At 37.3% G+C, this 23,357-nt stretch overlaps 1 protein-coding gene across 1 annotated transcript in view; it reads left to right on the top strand.

Annotated features, from left to right (window-relative positions):
* LOC136027088 (trimeric intracellular cation channel type 1B.1-like) overlaps positions 1–23,357 on the top strand; it is a 37,572-nt gene that overhangs the window by 10,047 nt on the left and 4,168 nt on the right. The window contains exon 2 of the mRNA XM_065704032.1: positions 21,658–21,814. Coding sequence (XP_065560104.1) covers positions 21,658–21,814 — 157 coding nt within the window. The remainder of the gene's footprint in view (positions 1–21,657; positions 21,815–23,357) is intronic.

Raw genomic sequence — 23,357 nt, forward strand, 5'->3', positions numbered from 1 at the left:
TAAATTTGATTAAACTTATATATTTAAAATCAGCATGAAAATGCAATTCTTTTGATGTATCTTTTAGCATCAAAATTCCATTTTTTAGAGTTTCGTTTACTATTGAGCCGGGTACTTTGATCAAAGTATGAAACGGCAAGAAAAGACAACGCTCTTGCCTCGCCAGCAGTAAAGAGCTATAAGCCTTCAACGAGTTCTTTTTGTTCCAGAACCACTTCATATGCAATGGGCAGTCGTAGAAACTGAATTGATTCAAAATTTTTGTGCCAGTTTTAAGAGTCAAAAGTGACCGGGGGGACCAGACCCTTCCCACGCCCTTTTTAACTGCCCCTCAATGACATCTGAACAAAATTTTGAAATAGCCATTTTCTTCAAAATAAGCTAAAGGACAAATAACTATCCCTTCGGGGATGACATGACCCCCCCCCCCACAGCCCTCAGGGAAAGAGATATAAGTTATGCAAGCTACCCATTGTTTGCAAATCCTATTCAATGCTGAGAAATATGGGCATGCTTGAGTCTCTAAAAAGACTAAGAATGGGCAAAACTTCAGGTGGTAAGGGAGATGTTGAAATAAATCAAAAGACGTTATGTGCATCCCGGTTTGCTACTTCTTCTAGTACTATTGCTACTATTAAACTAAATTAAGAGAGTTTAAGTGCATCCAGGCTGCTAAAAATGCATTTCTGAAAAAAAAAAACGAATGGCTAAGGCTATTAAGTTACAAATTTTAGTTACATTGCAGATAAAAAAAACTTATTTGCAATATTTCAATGACAACTAAGACTATTAAGACGAACCCACTAAGTAACGGCTAAGGATATTAAATTAAAACTCCCAGAAAATGTTTAGGAGGACATTGAACTAAATCAAAAGACAATATGTACATTCAGGTTGTCAAAATGATGCACCTGTATGTTCTCAGGAATCTAAAAGGTATTAAGTTGGAATTTTTTGCGAATGTCGAGGGGCTCCATTGAAAGACATACTGTCCCTCCAGGTTGTTGTAATGACATCTTTTCAAGTTTCATCAGGCAAAAGATATTCAAGAGTCAGAAATAAACAAAGATGAGTGATGCTTTTGATATACATCTATTCTCATATTACAATTTTCATTCATGGGCAATCTTTTGATTGTTCTCCTATGAGGCTTCTTTCGAGTATCTTATCCAGAAATTGCTGTTGAATCAAAATCTTGCTTAAAGAACCGTCCTAAGCCTTGATTTCAAATTGAGCACAATTTATGTTAAAATTATATTGAATACAGACACCGGAAACTCTCATATTACCTTATATAGTTTAAGAATTTAAGTTATAACCTGATATTTTAATTCTTAAGCCGAAAACCTGAAAAACTGAAGAAATACTCATAATATTAATCAATAAAAGAAAAACTTTGGCAAGTCAAAGCGAACAGGAATTAATTTTGTTTTAAACTTTACGATAAAGAAGTTTTGAAAGAAAAGCAAAAGCCATATTAATGCTAGAGATGAGCAGAAATAAGTCCAATAACAGTTCAAACTTACAACGACCAAAAATTACCATCAAATAATAAGTGAAACCCAAAAGGACAGAAATTAAAAAAATAGCAATCACACCAAACATGAAGATAACAGATAATAATCAAAATGAGCTGATAAATCCTAAAATGAACATGAACTAAAATGAATACTCAAGTCAAACTTAAAACGAGCTGAAATCGCTGCAAACAGGAGCACGCCTACTCCCCCTAACCATAAACATATAAAGTCTCTTGCGGGATTTGGATTTTTCTAAAAACCAAATACATTATAAATATTTTTTATAGTAATAAAATTAAAAAATATAATCTTGGATTGCTGAGACTTCAAGTAATTGATATCATTGTATATTAAACATTCAGCTTACCTATATTATTTCTTTCCAGTCATATTGATTATTAGTGAGACTTTGCTTTTACTTTTCGTCGATGTTTTGAAAAATTAAAGCGCACAGTTAAAATTCAAATAATTTTCAATAAAACGCAAATGACACAATGGAATGTACAGGGCTTTAATTTCTGTTTGTTTTACATTTCATTCATTCTTTAATAGCTATTTCTGGTCATTTTAAGTTTGGAAATAAAAAACAAGTATTTTAAATGAAAGTAAGGAGCAACATTAAAACTTAAAACGAACGGAAATTACTCCGTATATGAAAGGGGCTTTTCCTCCTAAACGCCCCGCTCTTTATGCCAAAGTTTGACTCTTTCTCTTAACTCTACTTTTTAAAACAGTAAAACACTTTAGTGTAAAGAGCGGGGTGTTGAGGAGGAAAAGCCCCTTTCATATACAGAGTAATTTCTGTTCGTTTTAAGTTTTAATGTTGCTCCTTACTTTCACTTAAATAAACTTGTTTTTTTTTTATTTAATTTCTGGACGTTTTTGAATTAATGCATGTTTTGATCTTGGCTCACCGCACATAAATAATTAAAACGAAATTTGCATGTTATTTTTTTTTTTTTTTTTGGCTAAATGGCTTTTCCATAGTTTTAATGGGAAGATGTTGAGAAAAAAGGAGCGATGGAAGAGGCCTAGTTGCCGTCCAATTTTTCAATTACGTTTTCATTATTAAAAAATATACGTAACTTACGAATTAACTTTAGTAACGAACATCTATATTCGTATGTTCTATTTGCGTATATGAGGGGGTTCACCCCTCGTCGATACCTCGCTCTTTACACTAAAGCTTAAATTTTGTCCCAATTCCTTAAGAATAACCCCTGAATCACAAAGGCCGTAGAATAAATAGTTGAAATTACTCAAAATACTTTAGCGTAAAGAGTGAGGTATTATGAGGAGGTAAACCCTTCATATACGTAAAAATTTCTGTTCGTTTTAAGTTTTAATGCTGCTCCTCACTTTCAGTAGAAAAAACTTTTCATATTTATTTTTTTATTGTTTTTTTAAATAATGCTAGAAAATCCTGCGCCCTCTTCATTGAAGTTCTCTTTTCCCATGAGAAGTTCCTCCATGGAAATATCCTTCCACGCAACTCAACCCCTCCACTCTCCCCCCTTAAACCAAAAAATCCCCCTGAAAACGTCTGTACACTTCCCAGTAACCATTAATATATGTAAATATAAACCCCCCCCCCTCTCTATGCTCTACCAAAGTACATTAAAAGACAACAAATATTGAAAGCAAAATAAACAGCTACTTCAAAATTTAAAACGAAGCGAAGTTAGTCAGATGCTACAGCCCCCTCGGCGCCATATTCCTTACACTGAAAGAGTAATTACGCTAATTTTTTTCTAACAGAAAAAATCGTAGGTCATTCAAGCCAAGCAAGGGTTTTGGTATGCTTGGAAACGCTTTACTGTCTGTATTTGTCTTAATGATTAGCAAAAAAAAAAACAATTCTTAAAATTGCTTTAAAATCACCATAGATACTCCCATGCATACTAGGAATATGCATACTATGTTCGATAATAATTCATGGCCTTGAAAGTTAACAAAATCTACATTGCACGGGCAACGTGAGCTGTTGCAGCAACTTTTGTTCAGCTTCACCGAGCAAATTGTTGCAAGAGCAACACTTTGGTTTTTTTTTCCTCGCTCTGATTAAACGCTAAAGTATTTAATCTGCAAGGATCTTGAACTAAACAAGTCCCCTACATGTCTTACCAGTGGAACCAAATAGGTCTTACCATCAATACACTGGAAACAAATAATAGGTACACCAACTAGCAAAAGTTGCAAACCCCTCATTGCGAAGGTGATTATGAGCTAACAGCCGACTGTTGTTTAAAACTCCCTTATGTGTCTCACAATTGGAATCGGCCTATTTTTGGTTTAAGTGTGTACCTTACTACTGAAGTTGTCGACCCCTTTAAACTTTCAAACTGGTAAATATGAAGGAATTTTTCTACCAAAAAAGGGATGACATATACTTTGATCAGCAATTCAAGACCTATCGACTGCCCATCGAAAAAAAAATATTTGTCGTAGTTCAAAAGTTGTCTTTTTTGCCGTAGGCCAAGTTTCTAACGTCATAAATTAAAAATGAGTAAAGGATAAACTCTAATTTCTTTAGCAAGGAGAAAACTTTTAAAGTTTAAGAGGCACATTTGATACCATTTCTCTACTGCAATCCCAAGTGCGAAAAACCGAATGATGAACTCAGCTGACTGCACTTTCGGACCCATGGGAAAGTGCCATTTTTTGGTTTCTGTAAATTTTTCTATTTCCCACTCAAAAGAGATATATTGGCTGTGGGGTCGGGTAACTAACTGCCGCATATATATAACACTTGTAGATTTTAGTCCATCTTCAATTTGAAACTGGTCCCTGCCTGCTAGAACGGAGCTTTCCGCTTGAAAGCAGAAACATGGTTTGATGAAACGAAAGCTTGACTGCATAACTTCAGATAGTTCTCTTGCATAGGCTATAAAACTCCACTTCACTTCACACAATATAGGCTCTGGCTCGAGGACAAACAAAAACCATTCTTTTTGGTCCCAGGCAAGAGTTCTACGAAGCTTTCCAAAATGCAAAGTCTTATTCATCAATCTGGTCTATGGTCCACACTTTCCGTAAAAACCGCAGAGGGTAGACCCTTACCGCTTTTTAGAAATAAGCTGAAATCGGGGTGCTAGGAAAAAAAAAACACGACAAAACTATCGCAACACAATTCGAAGGTTGGATGTCCTTTCTCAGTGATTAGGGAAGATAAATAGAAAATAGCCCCTAAAATTCATACAAGCTTAACGAAAATCACACCATCAGATTCAGCGTATCAGAGAACCTTATTGTAGAAGTTTCAAGCTCCTGTCTACAAAAATGTGGAATTTCGCATTTTTTGCCAGAAGACAAATCGCGGATGCGTGTTTTTTTTTGTTTTTGTTGTTTTTTTTGTTTTTTGTTTTTCAGGGGTGATCGTATCGACGCAGTGGTCCTAGAATGTCGCGAGAGGGCTCATTCTAACGGAAATTAAAAGTTCTAGTGCCATTTTTAAGTGACCAAAAAATGGGAGGGCACCTAGGCCCTCTCCCACGCTCATTTTTCCCAAAAGTCACCGGATCAAAATTCTGAGATAGCCATTTTATTCACCATAGTCGAAAAACTTAATAACTATGTCTTTGGGAACGACTTACTCCCCCGCAGTCCCCGTGGTACGGGTTGCAAGTTACAAACTTTGACCTGTGTTTACATGTAGTAATGGTTACTGGGAAGTGTACGGACGTTTTCAGGGGGATTTTTTTGGTTTGGGAGGGAGAGTTGAGGTGGGGGGGGGGGGTTACGTGGGAGGATCTTTCCATGGAAAAACTTCTCATGGGGGAAGAGACTTTCAATGAAGGGGGCGCAGGATTTTTTTTAGCACTATTTAAAAAAAATGAAAAAATAAATATGAATAGTTTTTTTTTCTACTGAAAGTGAGGAGCAGCATTAAAACTTAAAACGAGCAGAAGTTATTGCGCATATGAGGGGTTTACCTCCTCGTAATACCTCGCTCTTTACGCTAAAGTATTTTTTAGTAATTTCAACTACGGTATTCATACTACGGCCTTTGTGATTCAAGGGTCATTCTTGAGGAATTGGGACAGAATTTAAGCTTTAGTGTAAAGAGTGAGGTATCCACGAGGGGTAAACTCCCTCATATACGCAATAAAAACATACGAATATAGAAGTTCGTTACGTAAGTTAATTCGTAAATTACGTCTATTTTTTACTAATGAGAATGTTCGAAAAAAAATTAAAAGTTCTAGTTTCCTTTTTAAGTAATCAAAAAATTGGAGGGCAACTAGGCTTCCTCCCTCTCTCTTTTTTCTCAAAATCTTCCGATTAAAACTATGAGAAAGCCATTTAGCCAAAAAAAAAAATTAATATGCAAATTTCGTTTTAATTATTTATGTGCGGAGAGCCAAGATCAAAACATGCATTAATTAAAAAACGTCCAGAAATTAAGTAAAAAAAAACAGGTTTTTTTAAAAATGAAAGTAAGGAGCGGCATTAAAACTTAAAACGAACAGAAATTACTCCGTATATGAAAGGGGCTGTTCCTCCTCAACGCCCCGCTCTTTACGCTAAAGTTTTTTACTGTTTTAAGAAGTAGAGTTAAGAGAAAGAGTCAAACTTACTTCGAAATTTGCATATTTTTTTAGTAACAAACTTACTTCGTATATGAAAGGGGCTGCTTCCTCATCAACGCCCCGCTCTTTACGCTAAAGTTTGACTTTTTCTCTTAACTCTATTTTTTAAAACAGCAAAAAACTTTAGCGTAAAGAGCGGGGCGTTGAGGAGGAAAATCTCCTTTCATATACGGAGTAATTTCTGTTCGTTTTAAGTTTTAATGCCGCTCCTTACTTTCATTTAAAAAAAACTAGTTTTTTTATTTAATTTTATCCTTAGCTGTAGTGGCAGCAGTATTAATAGAAGTAGTAACAATAGTACCAGTATACGAGTAGAAGCAGTAGCATTAGTATGCAAACATTTTCTTTTGGTTAGTTGAATATCCCTCTCAACAAGCCATGTTAGTTTCAAATTTATACCCCAGATTATTCCTAAGATATCGTTGTTACACCCTTTTGACAACCTGCATATAGAGGGTGTGTTCTGATTCGGTTCAGCTTCCTCCCTAAAAATGTTCTTGAAAATTTCACCTTCATATCCTTAAGCATAGTTTTAATAGTAGTCACAGCAGTAGCGTTGATATCATTAGTAATAATTTTGAACAGTGGTAGGACCACTAGCAGAAGTAGCATTAACCTATTGCCTTTTGGTCAGTTGAACATCCCTCTCATCAAACCCTGGAAGTTCCCAATGAAATGCAATTAGCCATTGCTACGACATTGCTTATATGTCGTTTTGATAATCTGTATCTACGTATACTTCTTGAAATCTTCATCTCAATGCTCTTAGCCCTACAAGTAGTTGCAATAGAAGTAGTAATAGTAGTTGTGGCAGTAGTAGTAGTGTGCACATATTGCCTTTTGTGAGATGATCTTCCCCTTTAAGTATTCTCTGAAAGTTCCAACTTAATACCCAAATCAATTCTTGAGACACGCTATTTTGGCAATGTGCATGCACATAGAGTCTTTTCATTTATTTCAAATTTCCTATCAATACTGTACATGGAGTAGTGTGGTAGTAGTAGTTGTAGTAGTATTGGTAGAATCCAAATATTGCCTTTTTGATCATCTCCATTATAATGTCTTGAATTTTCCAAATTAATATACTCAGTTATCCGTGTTGCACCCTTTTGACAACACATAACAAGTTTTGATTTAGTTCAACACTATCCTCAACATTCTCTGAAAGTTTTACCTGAAACTTTTTACTCTCCGTCTTCTTAGAAAGTAAAGTTTAAACATGCGTACCTTTCTCAATAGCGTACCTTTCTCAATAACTTATACAAGGTATAAACAATGAACGAATTGCCTAACTTACAGCCCTCGTCTTGAGGACTGTGGGGAGGTTGACATCCCCAAAGACATAATAACTAGACCTTTCAGAAAATTTCCAACTTCTAATCAAATGAGCTTCATCCCATTCCAAAGCTCAAATGACTACCCGTTCCATAAAAACCTTTTATGCCCTGGGCATCACTTACAATCCTTGTCAGTGGGTTCTGGGGGATTGTGTCCACCCTAAAGACATTGTTATATGATTTTTTGGACTATTGGTAACAAAAAGGTTATCTCACAATTTCAATTGAATGCGTTTTTGGGAAAAGAGGATATCAGGGAAGGGGACTAGTTGCTCTCCATCATGTTTGACTCTTAAAAAGGAACTGTTACTATACATTTCAAGTCAGATGAGCCTCTTCTAAAGTTTACACGACCACCCCTTCCATAAAAACCTTATATGCCCCTGAGGCATAACTTACAACCCTTACCCTCAGATTCTGGGGGATTCTGTCCACCTCAAAGGCCTTATTATATGATCTTGAGACTATTTTTAAATAAATGGCTATCTCAAAATTTTTATTGTATGCATTTGTGACTAATACAATGTAGGGACAGGGGAAGCAGGTGCCCCCAAGCACTTTGACCTTTAAAAAGGTAACTAGAACATCTAATTTCAATCCAATGAGACCCCTCCGGAGCTTATGCGACCACCATTTCCATAAAAGCCTTATATACCCTTTAGGCATAACTTACAACCCTTGCACTGACGGTTGTATGGAGCCATCCTCAAAGACATAGTGTCCAGACCTTACAACTACGCTGAATAAAAGGGCTATCTCAAAATTTTGATTATATATGTTGTGGGAATTGATGGGGCAGGGGACTTGTTTCCAATCGAATGAGCCTTTTTTGAAGTTTCTAAGATAACAAATGGCATCTCAAAATTTCTATCAGAGGTATTCCAGGAAAATACGAGGTGTGAGGGGGGGGTATCTGCCCTCAGATCACTGTGAATCTTAAAAGGGGTACTAGATTTTCTGATTACCAACCCAATAAACCCCCTCCGAAGTTTATACGACCACCCTTTCTATAAAAACTATATGCCCGCAGGGCATAACTTACGACCCTTGCCCCGAGAACTCTGAGGGGATGTGATCCCCAAAAGATATAATTTCCGAGACTTCTAACTACGCTGAACAAAATGGCTATCTCAAAGTTTTGATTGGATGTGTTTAAGAAAATGGTGGGCGTGGTGGGGGGGGGTAGTAGTTGCTCTCTAGTTACTTTCGACTATTAAAAGGGGCAATAGCCCCTTAATTTCCAATAGAATGACCATTTTTAAAAGTTTCTGCGACAACAAAGTGCCATCTCAAAATGTCTGTCAGATGCAGGACACTAGAACTCCTGATTACTAGTCCAATAGGCCCCCTCTGCAGTTTATACAATCACCCTTTCTATATAAATCGTAAATGCCCCCCCAAGCCATAACTTACAATCCTTGCTCTGAGGGTTTTTTTTTGGGGGGGGGGGCTCATCCTCAAAGACATAATTTCTCCACTTCTTAACCTCGCTGGACTAAATGGCTATCGCAAAATTTTGATTGGATATATTTGGGGAAATGGTGGGTTTAGAAGGGGGTTAGTTGCCCTCTAATCACTTTCGATTATTAAAAGAGGTACTAGCCCATTCAATCTCCAGTCGGATGAGCCTTTTTATAAGTTTCTGTGACAACAAATGACCATCTTAAAATTCCTATCAAATGCATTTCAGAAAAATACCGAGTTCGGGGGGAGGGGGGGTATCCGCCCTCTGACCACTTTGAATTTCAAAAAGGATACCAGAACTTCTGATTACCAATCCAATGAGTCGCCTCTGAAGTTTATACGACCACCCTTTCTATAAATACTTTATATGCCCCTAGGGCATAACTAACAACCCTTGCCCTGAGGGTTGTGGGGGGTTTTATCCTCAAAGACATAATTTCCGGGACTTTTAACTACGATGAACAAATAGCTATCTCGAAAATTTGATTGGATATGTTTGGGGAAATGCTGGGAGTGATGGGGGGGAGTAGTTGCCCTCTAGTCACTTTCAACTATTAAAAGGGGCACTAGCCCCTTAATTTCCAATCGAATGAGCCTTTTTAGAATTTTCTACGATAAAAACGCCCATCTCAAAATTTCTATCAGATGCATTTCGGGAGAATAAGAGGTGTAGGGGGGTATTCACCCTGTGATCGCTCTGAATCTTAAAGAGGACACTCGAACATCTGATTACCAGTCCAATGAGCCCCCTCCGAAGTTTATATAATCACCCTTTCTATATAAACCCTAAATGCCTTTACAACCCTTAAATTAACTTAAAACCCTTGCCGTGAGGGCTTTGGGGGGGGCTGTCATCCTCAAAGACATAATTTCTGGACCTTTCAACTACGTTAAACAAAATGGCTATCTCAAAATTTTGATTGAATGTGTTTGGGAAAATGGTGGGAGTGGGAGGGGGTTAGTTGGCCTCTAATCTCTTTCGACTACGAAAAAGGGCATTAGCCCTTTCAATTTCCAATCGAATGAGCCCTTTTTAAAGTTCCTACGGCAACTCCTTCGTTACGAAGCGCCCTGGTTTAAAACCAAAAAAAAATACATTGTGCCCACATCACTTTTTATTTTTTGCAGCGCTGTTGCGCTGCGTATGATTTTGTTCTATCTGCTGAAATCTGTGCTTTCGCCCATAGACTTCTAAAGCGTATTCTTGCCAAGGCTGATTCACTTGAGTTATCCGTACATATATGTAGTGTTGAAATATCCGCTGCATTTGATTCAGTAATCCAGTCTGCTGTGTTCCACACCTTGCTAGATGCCGGTGTGAACGCCCATGTAGTAGCTATGTTATCATTTTGGTACTCTAATAGCTATATAAGAGTGAAACTTGGGCTTGAAAAACTCAGCGAGCCAGTTAAACTAAAGAGAGGACGTCGATTTGATACTTAGAGATTATACTAAGAGATTTGATACTTGTGATTTGAGTTTAATAAGCTATGCTGATGATTTACTCATGTTGAGTTTCTCATTGAGTGTACTGCAGGATAATTTAGATGAGCTTGTATCTGGTTATAGCGCTATTGGTCTACAAGTTAATGGCCAGAAAACTGAATTTCTGGTTTTCAGCTCTTCAAAACAAGAGGCACCAGCACCTACTGTATCCGTAGATGGTGCTATTATTGCACCGTCTTCATCGCTCAAATATTTAGGTCTTCGGTACGGTCGAGATAAGAAAACTACAAGAACTCTTTGCCTTGATACCCTTGTGTCTAACCTGCGAGTGAGCTATGCTAAACTAGCCCCGCTGAAGTATTCTTACAATCGGCAAATTTTGGCGAGGATGTATAGAGCAGTGGTATTACCACATGCCCTTTACCTTTCCCCCCTTTGGGAATGGTTCACAGAAACAGAGAGACTAAAAGTTAGGTCCGCGTTTTGTAGATATTTGAAGTTTTTGATACGCATACCGCTATTCGAGAGAAACTCATTTCTTTTGAATAAGTATCAAATTCCAGATCCCCGTGAATCTGTGGCAGAACAGGAAACTAATGCTAGAAAAGGTGCCCTTAAGCACCTTTATGATTTCCTGCCGTTGCACGTCATATATGAGCGATGAATGTATATAGTGAATGTAATCTAATCGTTTAGTCTTGAAGTATTGTTTTTCGCCTTTTTCTTTTTCCTTTTTATTTTTTTTTTCTTTATACTCCGTCATGTTGTTGTTCTGATGGTGGGCTAAAATAAACTATCTATCTATCTATTGTGCTGCAACTAATAATAAATAAATAAAGGGGACAAAAATAGAGAAGTAAAATTGTTGAATATTGGTTCTGTTGAATATCTTTTTGTTGAATATCTTCAAGTCTAATTCTAATTGAGCAACTTGGAAAAACCTTTCCAAGTATAGTCTTGTATTTGAAGGTATCTATATCCTTTAAGCAGGAATTGTGCAAATTTCTCATGTTTTGCAAGTGATGCTATAGATAAGATTTTATTGCAAAGTCCATGGGAAATAGCAAAATACGAAATACAACCACTAAAAAAGCCCGAAGGATATTTTTATCCGACAAACAACAACCATAATAAAATTCAACCCCCTAAAAACCTAGCAAACTATCCCCTCAAACGTGATACCTTATCTTTAGCCCCTATACGAACAAACTTACATAACTGTTTTACAGCATACGCGTTCTTCTCAGACATCCGCTCAATTAATCATCACCGACACCTAGACACTTTTTCTTAACATTCATTGCAACTCAGTAACTCAGACAGCTCTTCACACTCGGATACAAAATGAAAGAGGTTCTCCTTAACACTTTGGTGGACAGTAGAGGCGGGCCGCCAACCTAACTTCCCCTAAGTTTCGTCCCTTAAATCCGAGCTATTCCCCCTCTAAGATGAGAAATTCTTTAAATCCTCTTTATTTTACCCATTTTATTATTCCCATATTCACGGGGCCGCGTACTTGGGGTATCTCAAGGTTTCAAACATCTGTTGAGCCTTTGTTTGAAGGAGTCAACAGAGGGATTTGCAGGAATTATATCTCCAGAAAGATCGTTCCAGGTAGCAGTGCAACGCCGAATGAAGCTGTTCCTGAAGTACTTGGTTCTTGGCGAGTCTTCCTTTAGATGATTGGACCGAGCTTTGTACCTTCGTGTATGCCTTGACTGCTGGACAAAGGCGGGCACAATGTGAGAGAACTCGTCCGAGGAGGTGAATTCATTTACTTGTAGAAAACAGCCATCGACGCTACATCAAACCTTTCATTTAGAGGCTGGAGCGAGTCATGTGGAGGCACAGCCCGCACTATTTGCCCTATTCTGGATCTTCTGGAGTGTTGCCGACAGCTTTTTCGGAGCACCAGCATATAGCAGACATCCATATTCAGCTGTGGGTCTCATGCAGGACCTGTAGGGTGGGGTAATCGAGCTGGATGGAAGGTTTTTGTAGCGAAGAGTAAATCCCACCTTTCTTGCACAGGAGGTCCTCACCTGATCAAGGTGGTTATTCCAAGAAAGATTGGCAGAAAAATGAATCCCTAGTGGACGAAACTCATCGTCTCTCTTTATGGTTTCGTTTTGAAAAAGAGGATGGGTTGTTCACGTGGCACTTTTGATCAGGTAATAAGAAGCTTCTTTGTTTTCGTTGCATGGAACCTGATCATCCATGATTCAGACCACTTTTTGATTTTAAAATAATCCCTCTGTAAGGAAATGGAGGCTTGTGTCGGGTCTTCGTGTTCTGGGTGGCAGAGTGTGTCGTGGTATCCTCGGCAAAGTGATGCACAGGGCTTGCAAAGTTGTCTCCCATGTCGTTTATCTTAATGGGGAAAAGCGTAGATCCCTAGACACTGCCCTGGGGAGCTCCTGCTTTCACTGAAAATTCGTGGCGAATAAATCCGTCGAGGGCAACCCGCAGAGATTGATCAGAAAGAAAGCTCTCAATCATTTCTAACAGACATCCACACCGTACGCATGGATAGTTTTCCATGTTCAGTATTCAGTATGATTTAGACAGAGTATGGCACCAGGCCACGGTGCCATACTCTGTCGAAAACTTTAGCAATGTTGATTGATCGCCTAGAAGGTCGTTTGATTCCAGGAACTGTTGAAATGTTTTATTAAAGACGGTCTCATAGACTTTGCCAACGCAGGAAAGGAGGCTAATAGGCCTATAGGAACTCACGCTTGTTGGATCGTCATCCGGCTTTAGGGTAGGTATAACCCTGGGTTCCCACTGATGTACAAAAACAGCCGTTTTTGCGTGAACCAACAAATTTCATCCCTTTGTTGCTTCAAGTCTATGCGTCACAACGGTTTAACGGCTGCTTTGAAATATTTCTACTGAGCCGTTGAAAATCACATCCGTTATTCTGAATTGAAAGCTTTTTAGAATGATAAATTGCAAGTAACTGAGAAACTAATCATGTTTATCAAAAACTTCCCTAATATTTGACAAAAAAACATGAGGATCATATCCATTTAATCCGAGATTTTAATCCTTTGCGCCTGGCAGAATATTTCCAGGGAAATTAACCTACGGGATAAGAATTACATTTTAATTAAGCATAGCTAGCCTAGACTTATACAGGTTAGCTTTTTTAATATTGTTCTTGGCTTCTAGAACTTGATTTAGCTTATTCCTGGGTATTTGCTGTTTAAATATCTCATAATATTTTTATATCTGGAGTGAAATCAAGTCCGGAAAGGCAATGACAAAGGCCCAGCTAGTTTGGCTGTGCAGAATTTGAGGACAATAGTTAGTATGTTGCGGTATATGTGGCTTTGGTCACATCAAGATGCTGCAAAATGCGAAGGATCGTAGGAACAAAAAAAAATCATACGATCCAGGATAGTATTGGTTCGTTCATATAAACTTGGCACTTCTCTGCCGTCTTCGTCCAGATTTGAGAATTGGGCAAAAGCTTTAGGAAGAGCTTCAGCCTATGCCTGTGGATCATGTTCTATAGTCCCGTCAGTATGTAAAGTAGGAATTTAAGTCCCCTTGGACGACGGTAAAGCATCCTTGACAATTCTGCACCAACTCTTTGCCGAAACATGTTGAAGCTTGGTGGTGAATAGCTCCTTATGCTGAAACTGGGACTGCCAATTCGTATAAACTGCATCTTTGTGCGTGGGAAAAATTCAAAATAAACTTTCTTTATTATTTTACCAGATAGTGTGTTTAAAATGGCATCGCTTCAGTTGATTCCAAACAAGTTGATCTTAGGAGCCCCCCTCTCCTCCTAGTTCACTATCTTAATATAAAATTGTCCTTTCTCTGGGAAATCAAACCCCCTGGCAGGCGTTGCAGAAATTCAAAAATAATTAGTGCTACAAAGACTTCTTGCAGATACTCTACTAACAAAACCTTAGGAAATGGGGAAAAGGTCAGGAGAGTAAGAAGTCAGGAAAAAGAATTGAGCTAGAAAAAACGCTAACAAAATTGGAATTTAATGGAGTTGGAACTAATAAAAAATTTGTTTTAGTAAATAATTAATTTGTTCTTGTTAAGTCTTAAAATCTGAATTTGCATAAAAAGGTAAAATCAATGACCTAATTATTAAGTGACACACGGTTTTGGTCAGAAGCAAGGCCGTCCCGGGTGGGGCTTTCGGGTGCAACCCTTTCCTATAGTCTTGTCTTTGTATCCTAAAAACGTAACAAAAATCTATACAAACAAACTTTTGATGCGGTTTTTAATTTCTCGTTTGTAAACCCCCTCTAAAAAAAAATCCTCCGAAATAAAATCCTGGATATGCCCTTGGTCAGAAGGGTCATTTGCCAAAAAACGTTTGGATTTAGGACTATAAACTTTGGAGCTATGAGTTTTAGTTTCTTCAGCTCCATACTGATCTTCCCTAGTCCCTCTTACGAAATTTTATTTTACAACTGCTGCCTTTAGGCTTTTATCTGAACGTTAAGTTTCACTGAACTAGTATGATGCTTATTTGTAACTTAACTTCACACGCGTAAGTTTTTTTTTATTCCGTCGGTGCAGAAAAGCTCACGGATAAAAATAGGAGTCTATTCAAGAAGCAATTAAATGTAAAATAACTTAAATTTTGCAGTTGAAAAAAAAAAAATCGTGATAACAAAACTAGATATTACTAATATCTTCCCTGGGTAGATAGATTCGAGAATAGTCTATAAAGAAATATAGGCTCTTTAACAGAATTAACATCTTGAAAGATCTGTATTTTGCACATTTGCTAATATTCATCTTTCTTTTAATGCATAGCTATAAAATTTGCGATTCGAGGGTCACAGCCACCCTCAAAGATATCTTCACCCGGGGGGGGGGGGAGACTGAGAATCCACATAAATTTTTTTTTTAAAGTATTCAACAATGGCCATAAATATTCGCTTTTACCTATTTAAGATCAGGTTGCACTCATGCTGTTTGGCTCCTGCCCCCTTCGAGTATTTCCTTACTATTTGTATGCGTGTCAGTTGGTAATCTAACTGACTATCGTCAGTTAGGCTAATGAGAGGTTTTTTTAGCATTAAATAGCACTATATAATGCTAAAAAAATTTCTGCAGAGAGATTGCACCCAAAGCGAAAGGTTTTATGCCTATATCTGATAATTACATTGATAGTTTGAAATATTTATTGTTCAAATGATAGTTGTTTCCCATGGAGTGAAAATGATTCGGACAATTTTGATAATTCTAAATTCTGCTTGAAGTATCGTTTTCAGTTCAATTTATATCAAAGGAAAGTGAGAAAGATTCTTTTGTTTTTGTTTTGACGGCATCAAAAAGAGGTCAAACTGAAATTCTTCCACTAGTTTAAGCAGACACAGTGTATGGAGCCAAACTACGAATTATAATGGACGCCATTCACATTCTTAAATTAAACCTTTCTGAAAAGTCCCGTTTAACATCATTGCACAAATTAATTCGAGCGTTTCCCTTATAAATTGTACGTTATTTTGACCCACGAAAGCAGCTTGTAATTTTCCTCATTGCGTAATAGGCTAATTTGCTGAGATATTTTCCTCATGTAATGCACTATCTCCAGTGGGTTTACTTTTAAATTAAGTCAAAAGAATTAGAACATTGGTGATTTACCGGTTTGATTTCAAGTTTCCAGTGACTTTCTTTGCGTCTCCGGTGATAGAAATGTATTTCTGATTCGCTTCGATGTGCCAGAAGTTTCAAGAATTTGAGGCGAAACCGGTACCTTATCGATAGTATTGTTGTTTTTTTCAAAATACTTTATTAATCGATACTGAGATAATTTATTCACAGCTAGAAAATTGTAACTTCAAGTTAGAAGTCCCGGTAGCACGGGCCGGTACTTTCCTCCAATACAAGTAGGTAAACAAGAATTGAGGGAGAGAGAAAGATATGTATTAAAATAAAATACAACATCAGTATTAACTGCCACCCCGAGGAATAAAAAAAAATTGTCCGAGGGGGGTGGCAAAAATACACTAAAAATAATACAGAACTTAATAAATAATAAACCCCCAAGAGGTTATAATAAGTTAGTATTTACCATCCCTACTTCCCCCCTAAAAAAGAAAAATACAATTCAGACTCACTAAAAAGGATTTCTTTAATTTATCTCTTAAACAAAAGAATATCACTGTTATTTGTAGAAAATATCGACCGGGTCGAAAAAATCAACGGAGTATATTAATCTCTTCAGATTGTAATGTCTTGTACTTTTACTGCGAAAAATGAGGTATTGTAGGTGGATTTAATTCTTTTATGGTACTTGGTTTTTATCAAGTGACATACAGCGATCGCAAATTCTGTCGGTCTGTCTGTCCCGGTTTTGCTACTTCAGGCACTTCCAGGTAAGCTAGGACGATGAAATTTGGCAGGCGTATCAGGAACCAGACCAGATTAACTTAGAAATTGTCGTTTCCCAGATTCGACCATCTGGGGGATGGTTAAATCTGGGGGGATGTGGGATACGTTATTGACATAACCGGAACGGATCTGCTCTGTTTGGGGGAGTTGGGGGAGGGGTTAGTTCTGAAAAATTAGAAAAATTGAGGTATTTTTAACTTACGAAGGAGTGACCGGACCTTAATGAAATTTGATGTTTGGAAGGATATGGTGTCTCAGAGCTCTTCTTTTAAATCCTGACTGGATCCGGTGACATTGTGGGGAGTTGAGGGGGGGGCTAAAATATTGGAAAACGCTTAGAGTAGGGGGGTCGGGATGAAACCTGGTGGGGAAAATAATCACAAGTTCTAGATACGTGATTGACATAATCGGAACGGATCTGCTCTCTTTGGGGGAGTTGGAGGGGGGCTAATTCTGGAAAATCGGAAAAAATGAGGTATTTTCAACTTACGAAGGAGGTATTGGATCTTAATGAAATTTGATGTTTGGAAGGATATCGTGTCTCAGAGCTCTTATTTTAAATCCCGACCGGATCCAGTGACATTGGGGGGAGTTGGGGGAGGGACCTAAAACCTTGGAAAACGCTTAGAGTGGAGGGACGGGATTAAGCTTGGTGGGAAAAATAAGCACAAGTCCTAGATACGTGATTGACATAACCTGGACGGATCTGTTCTATTTGTGGGGGGGGGGGCAATTCTAAAAAAATAGAAAAAATGAGGTATTTTTAACTTACGAAGGAGTGTTCGGATCTTAATGAAATTTCATATTTAGAAGGACCTCGTAACTCAGATCTCTTATTTTAAATCCCGACCGGACCATCAGGGGGCGGGAAATCTGGGAAAACGCTTAAAGCGGAGAGATCAGGATGAAACTTGGTTGGAAGAATAATCACAAGTTCAAGATATATGACGGAAATAACCGGACCGGATCCGCTATCTTTGGTGGAGTTGGGGGGAGGGGAGTAATTCGGAAAATTAGAAAAAAATGAGGTATTTGTAACTTGCGAACGGGTGATCAGATCTTAATGAAATTTGATCTTTAGAAGGAGCTTGTGCTTTAAAACTCTAATTTTAAATCTGACCGCATCCGGTGACATTGGGGGAAACCGGAAATCTTTGAAAACCCTTAGAGTGGAGAGATCGGGATGAAACTTGATTGGAAGAATAAGCACAAGTTATAGATACGTGACTGATATAATTGGAACGGATCCGTTCTCTTTAGGGGAGCTGGGGGTTATTAATTTGGAAAAATTAGAAAAATTGAGGTATTTTAACTTAAGAACAGGTGACTGGATCTTAATGAAATTTCATATTTAGAAGGAACTCATGGCTCAAAGCTCTTATTTCAAATCCCGATCAGATCTGTTGGTATTGGAGGGATTTGGAGGGGGAAACGGGAAATCTTGGAAAACGCTTATAAATGTCGTAGATACGTGATTGACATAACTGGACTGGATCCACTCTCTTTGGGGGGGGTTAGGGGGTAGGGTTCAGTGCTTTGGCAAGTTTGGTGCTTCTGGACGTGCTAGGGCGATGAAAATTAGTAGGCGTGTCAGGGAGCTGCACAAATTGACTTCATAAAGTCGTTTTCCCTGATTCAACCATCTAGGGGGCTGAAGAGAGAGGAAAAATTAGAAAAATTGAGGTATTTTTAACTTATGAGTGATCTTAATGAATTTTGATGTTTAGAAGGACCTTGTGACTCAGAGCTCTTATTTTAAATCTCGACCGGCATTAAGCCTCTGATTTTCCTTTTAAAGCAATCTATTGATTCTTAGAATTTTGCCAGAGATCATGCCATATGAGCTCTTGCCTCTTGGCTCTTCCAATATCGTCACAAGTGCCATATGAGCTCTTAGCTCTTGTTTTTTTTTTTCCTTTTTTAGCGTTTTGGTTCCCCTTAACATTACGATAGTCTTATATTTAAAAATAAGTTAAGTTTCAATTTTTATTAATGGAGACTAATTTTTTCATTCGTTGTTATTTTATATATGCTTCTTTATTTTAAAGGTTTTATTAGAATATTTGTAAGTAAATTGGGTTGAAATTGATGTTAGTGAATTAATAAAAGGTTCTTCTTACGTAAAAGTTCATTCCATGTTCAGTATAGCGTATTGTTATTAATTGCTATTACTTATTGAATAAATGCAATTATCGTTCTGTGTTGAATGCCGTTTTGACAGCAATACAAATTTTACAGTTTAACTCTTGTTTTAAGGCTTAAATCTTGTGATCAAACTTCCTCTTATGTTTAGTGGTCGCTTTTCCTTTTGTATCAAATAATACAGTTGAAATTGAAATAAAGACATTAGGGTTAAAAATCTTGCTACTCCTTTAGCACCAAGAAAGATTCTAATGATGAAAATATCTAAATTGATCCTGATACATAAATACATCAAGAATCTTCTATCTTGAAAAAGAGGAATTGTAGGCTATTGAGTTCTGAATCACATAAAACAAAGGTCTAATTTAATTGGTTTAATAAGCGCTTTTTAAAGTAACTCAATAATTGCAATGAGCTTGTTGAATGTAAGGGTAGTTTTTTTTTTCTGATCCATTGCGAACTCTTGTCTAAATGGTCGCAAACCCAGCTTCAAAAACCACGATTTAGTTAAACCTGTGCTTACAAAAAAAAAATGCGTCCCAGGACTTTATGAGTAGTTCTTGGCTTTTTAACTCTTCGTAATATTCAAAGTACTTGCAAGCCTACAACATTCTCACCGCGCAATTTAGTGCTGCTGGTTCCTGTGTGACTTTCATATATAGTTCTTAATGACTGCCATATATTGTAGTACTGTGTGCTGTCTGTTAAGCTTGGTAGATACATATATACTATATATCTATTTTATTGTTGAAGGCTCGGTGAATTCATGCGAGTCTTATTGCAGTCTTGTTTAACGATTTTTTCATTATTTTAACCAGAGATTTTTTCGAGATATCCTCTAAAGCTGTCAGAAAAATCTTATGATTTCTTCATAAGATCTAAGGATCTATGAATCTTACCAATGTGAAAACATTCGTTTGAAAATTGTCACATCGAAAATAGCGCCCAAATCCTTGCATCTGAATGTGGTATCAGATCCATTTAGGAATACATCTCTTAAACTTTGGCTAATCATAAATAACGAAGCCAAAAGAACGGCCAAATAAATTTTTTAGGCCATCTTTTTTCTGCAGAGTTGTCCTTGTACTAACCTCGGAGACACCCCTTCCCCTATTCAGATCGCGCATATTATACTATTATTAATTCTATTTTATTAGAGAATAAGGTGTAAACGTTTACTGATAGTCGCAAAAAGCCTTATGAAATCACTTCAGAACTGTTTAACCATTGCAACTGTATTCTCCCTCCCCGAAAAGAAATAATCCCAACCAGATTTGAAGGTAGTGACCCCGTATCCTCCGCAATTGATTTACTTGTAAGTAGTCTTATGTGAAAAAATGTTTACGAAGAAACATCATCCAGTGACTAGTTACCATGTGGAATGAACTTCCCCCCAGCAGAAATCAAGCCCCAGGGATTTTAACTGTGTTTATATAAAGAAGAATACTTGCCTAGACGATTGGCCAAAAAGGGCAATTTTCAGCAATCTGTCATCCTTCATCTGCAGAACGTGTCCTAGAACTTTTCTCTTATTATAGCCCTAGAAAGCGGGATTCAACCACACTTTTCGTACAGCCTACTGTTTGAAATACGATCAGTCAGCCGGGTATCCAGAACAATTCGTAGGCAATTTCTCTGGAAAACATCGAGCAAATCTGAACCCGCTTTTCGGAGCGCTCATGCTTCAGAGCCATATTTGACCACCGTCATCACTGTAGCTTCCAATATTCTAATTTAGGTTTTCAGACTTATCTTCCTGTTCTTGAAGCCTTTTTTTTTAACTGTGAACACCCAACCCTTCTTTTTTTTTCTTTTTTTTTAATTCAATACAAAATATATTTTTACTTAAATCTTCCGGATATTCCCCCTCTATTGTGTTTGCGTCCATGAAAAAACTGAAGTTAATTTGTGATAATGACTTTGTTTCTGAGCTATTTAAGATTTAATATAGTCTGAAACAAATAAATGAAGCTCGGCAAACATAATTTTGAATTTTTTATGCTGGAGTAAGTGAAATCTAACTCCTCAATTCTAAGGAGATCGTGTATCCTTAAAATTAATTTTCGTAAAAGTTATTTCCGCAACTGTCACTGAAAAGTATCAATCTGTTAAATAGTTTGACGATAAAATTTCGACTCAACCGTACTCCTAAGATCGATCCAGGACCTGGAATAGGATAAAGGTGAGGCTTTGTGAAGGTTTTTGATCTCTGAGCTGAAACAATGACAGAGACTCCTCCATCCCACTCTGATTAAACAAGTGACTTGGCCCAGCCAGCCGCGTAAGCTAGTAAGGGACTTCTTCTTTTCTTAACGTCTCAAGAGTTTTTTCTCTTTTTTTTGTGAGATTTTACCGATAATTAACCATTAACCTTTACTCAAGGATCAACCCTTAGCTTTACCTTATTTACCGTATACTCAAGATGAGTTAAGACTATCGAATCCAAAACTCTGTCAAATTATTATTTTTTTTTTTTTTTTTGTAAAAAGTAATGTAATAGCCAAATGTGAAAAGCAAATGTTTAGCAAAAGCGGCCTTAAAAAGAAGTTTGTTTATGGGCGTACATAATTACGCAACAGTATTCCTGCAAAAGACAATCATATTGCAATGTGACTAGGCCCCCTCCCCCTTTCAATTTTTATTTTCAAATATTCGGGATGGGACCATATGCGTAATGCAGTGTGAATTTTTTTACCGCTTTTAGTATTTTAATTATTCCTGCTTTAAAAAATATATTTGGTATTCATCAATTTATGTGACTTAAAATTAACACTCATCTTGCAGGATCTCATGGGTTTTCTAGGAAATACCCATTGGCTTGCTGGGTCTCTACTATGCTTGTCATCTATGCTGGAGGGTTTATTGCAGCTTTGTTGCTTGGCGAACCAATGCTTAGCCCCTTGAAAAATACTCAGAGCGTTCATCTTGCTACAGCTGTGTGGTGCGTAAGCTTTACCACTTATCTAAAATTTCTTAGTAATTATACAGATTTCATTGACCCTTGAAGAGGGGTGGAGGTTGCAATGCCTACCCCCCAGAAAACAAGAAACTACTTGAAAAATGTATAAAAATGGGGAAAATGAGGGATGTTCCTGTTGAAATTTTGGTAAAAATAAAGCTCCTGGTAGCACTCCCCCCCCCTCCCTGGGAAATTTTCTTTCAGGGATCATGTACAGACCCAGTCCTTTCCTAAAAAAGGATAGCAACAAAAATGAAATAACAACGAAATTATTGCCTTATATTATTAATGTAATCCTATTTAATATAGCCATGAAAGCGCTTTGAAATGTGACTTTGTTTTGTTCGCTGAAAGTAGTTTAGAATTTTCTTTTGATTTCAGTCATCTTCTTGTGGAGGGAGGTATATGAAGAGGTCTTTTCATCTCCTTGGACTGGTCTGTAGAACTGCTATGGCGGTTGGTATAAACTATTAAAGATTTCGTAGGTCATTCTAATGATCAGATCTGCCATTTTCTGCATTTCTTACTTTTAAAAATTTTGTCCTGTCACTTTTTTTAACACTAGATCATTTGAGAACAGATACAGATCATTTTTGTCAGATACGGCTAACACGCAAGAGATTTATTGAAAGCATTTTGTCGGATTTCTTATATCTGAATAAAGTTTATAATCAGGGGAAGCTATGAAGTGGTGGGGGGGGGATAAAAATTCCACGTGTTACAGTTTGAGGTCCAGTATCAAATATACTTACCCATCTCCCCCCTACCCTCCGAGATCCAAAAGCGCTTTAAGTACCTAAAAAAAGACCTAAAAATGTGTACTAAGTTGATTTTTTTCCGGTTTTATTCCCCTTCTAATGAAAAGTTTTTGTCTTTGACTCCTTTTCTTCCTCTGGAAATAGCGTCAAATCTTCCTTGATTTTGCAATCGGGTATCAAAAACTGATTGCTAGACAACAAATTTAGTTTCTAGTTACTCAAATTGGCCCCTAAAAGTAATTCGACGTAAAATGGCTAATATGCTCTGTTTTTTTGTGATATTGGTCTATATTTTTAGGGTTTTCCATATGAGGCAGTAAAACTAATAGTGAAACGTGCGATTTGAACCTACGTTATGCTGATAGATAAGTCTCCTAATAAGGCAGTTTTAAAGCATGTCTTCTTTTGGCGGACTGCAAATCAGCAATGCCTATCTGCACGTTCGATTTCAGTGGAGACTTGCTAAGCAATTTCATATTGGCAGTTTGCAGACCGGGGACCACAGGATCTGCAGATCAGCATACTGTCAGTTTGGCAGAATCTGCCAAATGGAGATGCATTTTTACTCCAAGTTGACTATGTTATTTTTGTTGATACCTCTTGTTAGGTTGTTCCATTGGTATTTCCGAAACTTTTCGTCTCGGAATATATCAATAGGATTTGAATACTTTCGCTGAGTCAGTTCTGATATTTTTGTCTAAAGACTGTACATTTCTAAACTGCAAAATAGGTAACGAAAAACTCGTGATCATTCAGATTTCTTGTAA

The sequence above is a fragment of the Artemia franciscana genome, chromosome 5, assembly GCF_032884065.1.
Source record: "Artemia franciscana chromosome 5, ASM3288406v1, whole genome shotgun sequence".
NCBI classification, from domain to species: Eukaryota; Metazoa; Arthropoda; class Branchiopoda; order Anostraca; family Artemiidae; genus Artemia; species Artemia franciscana.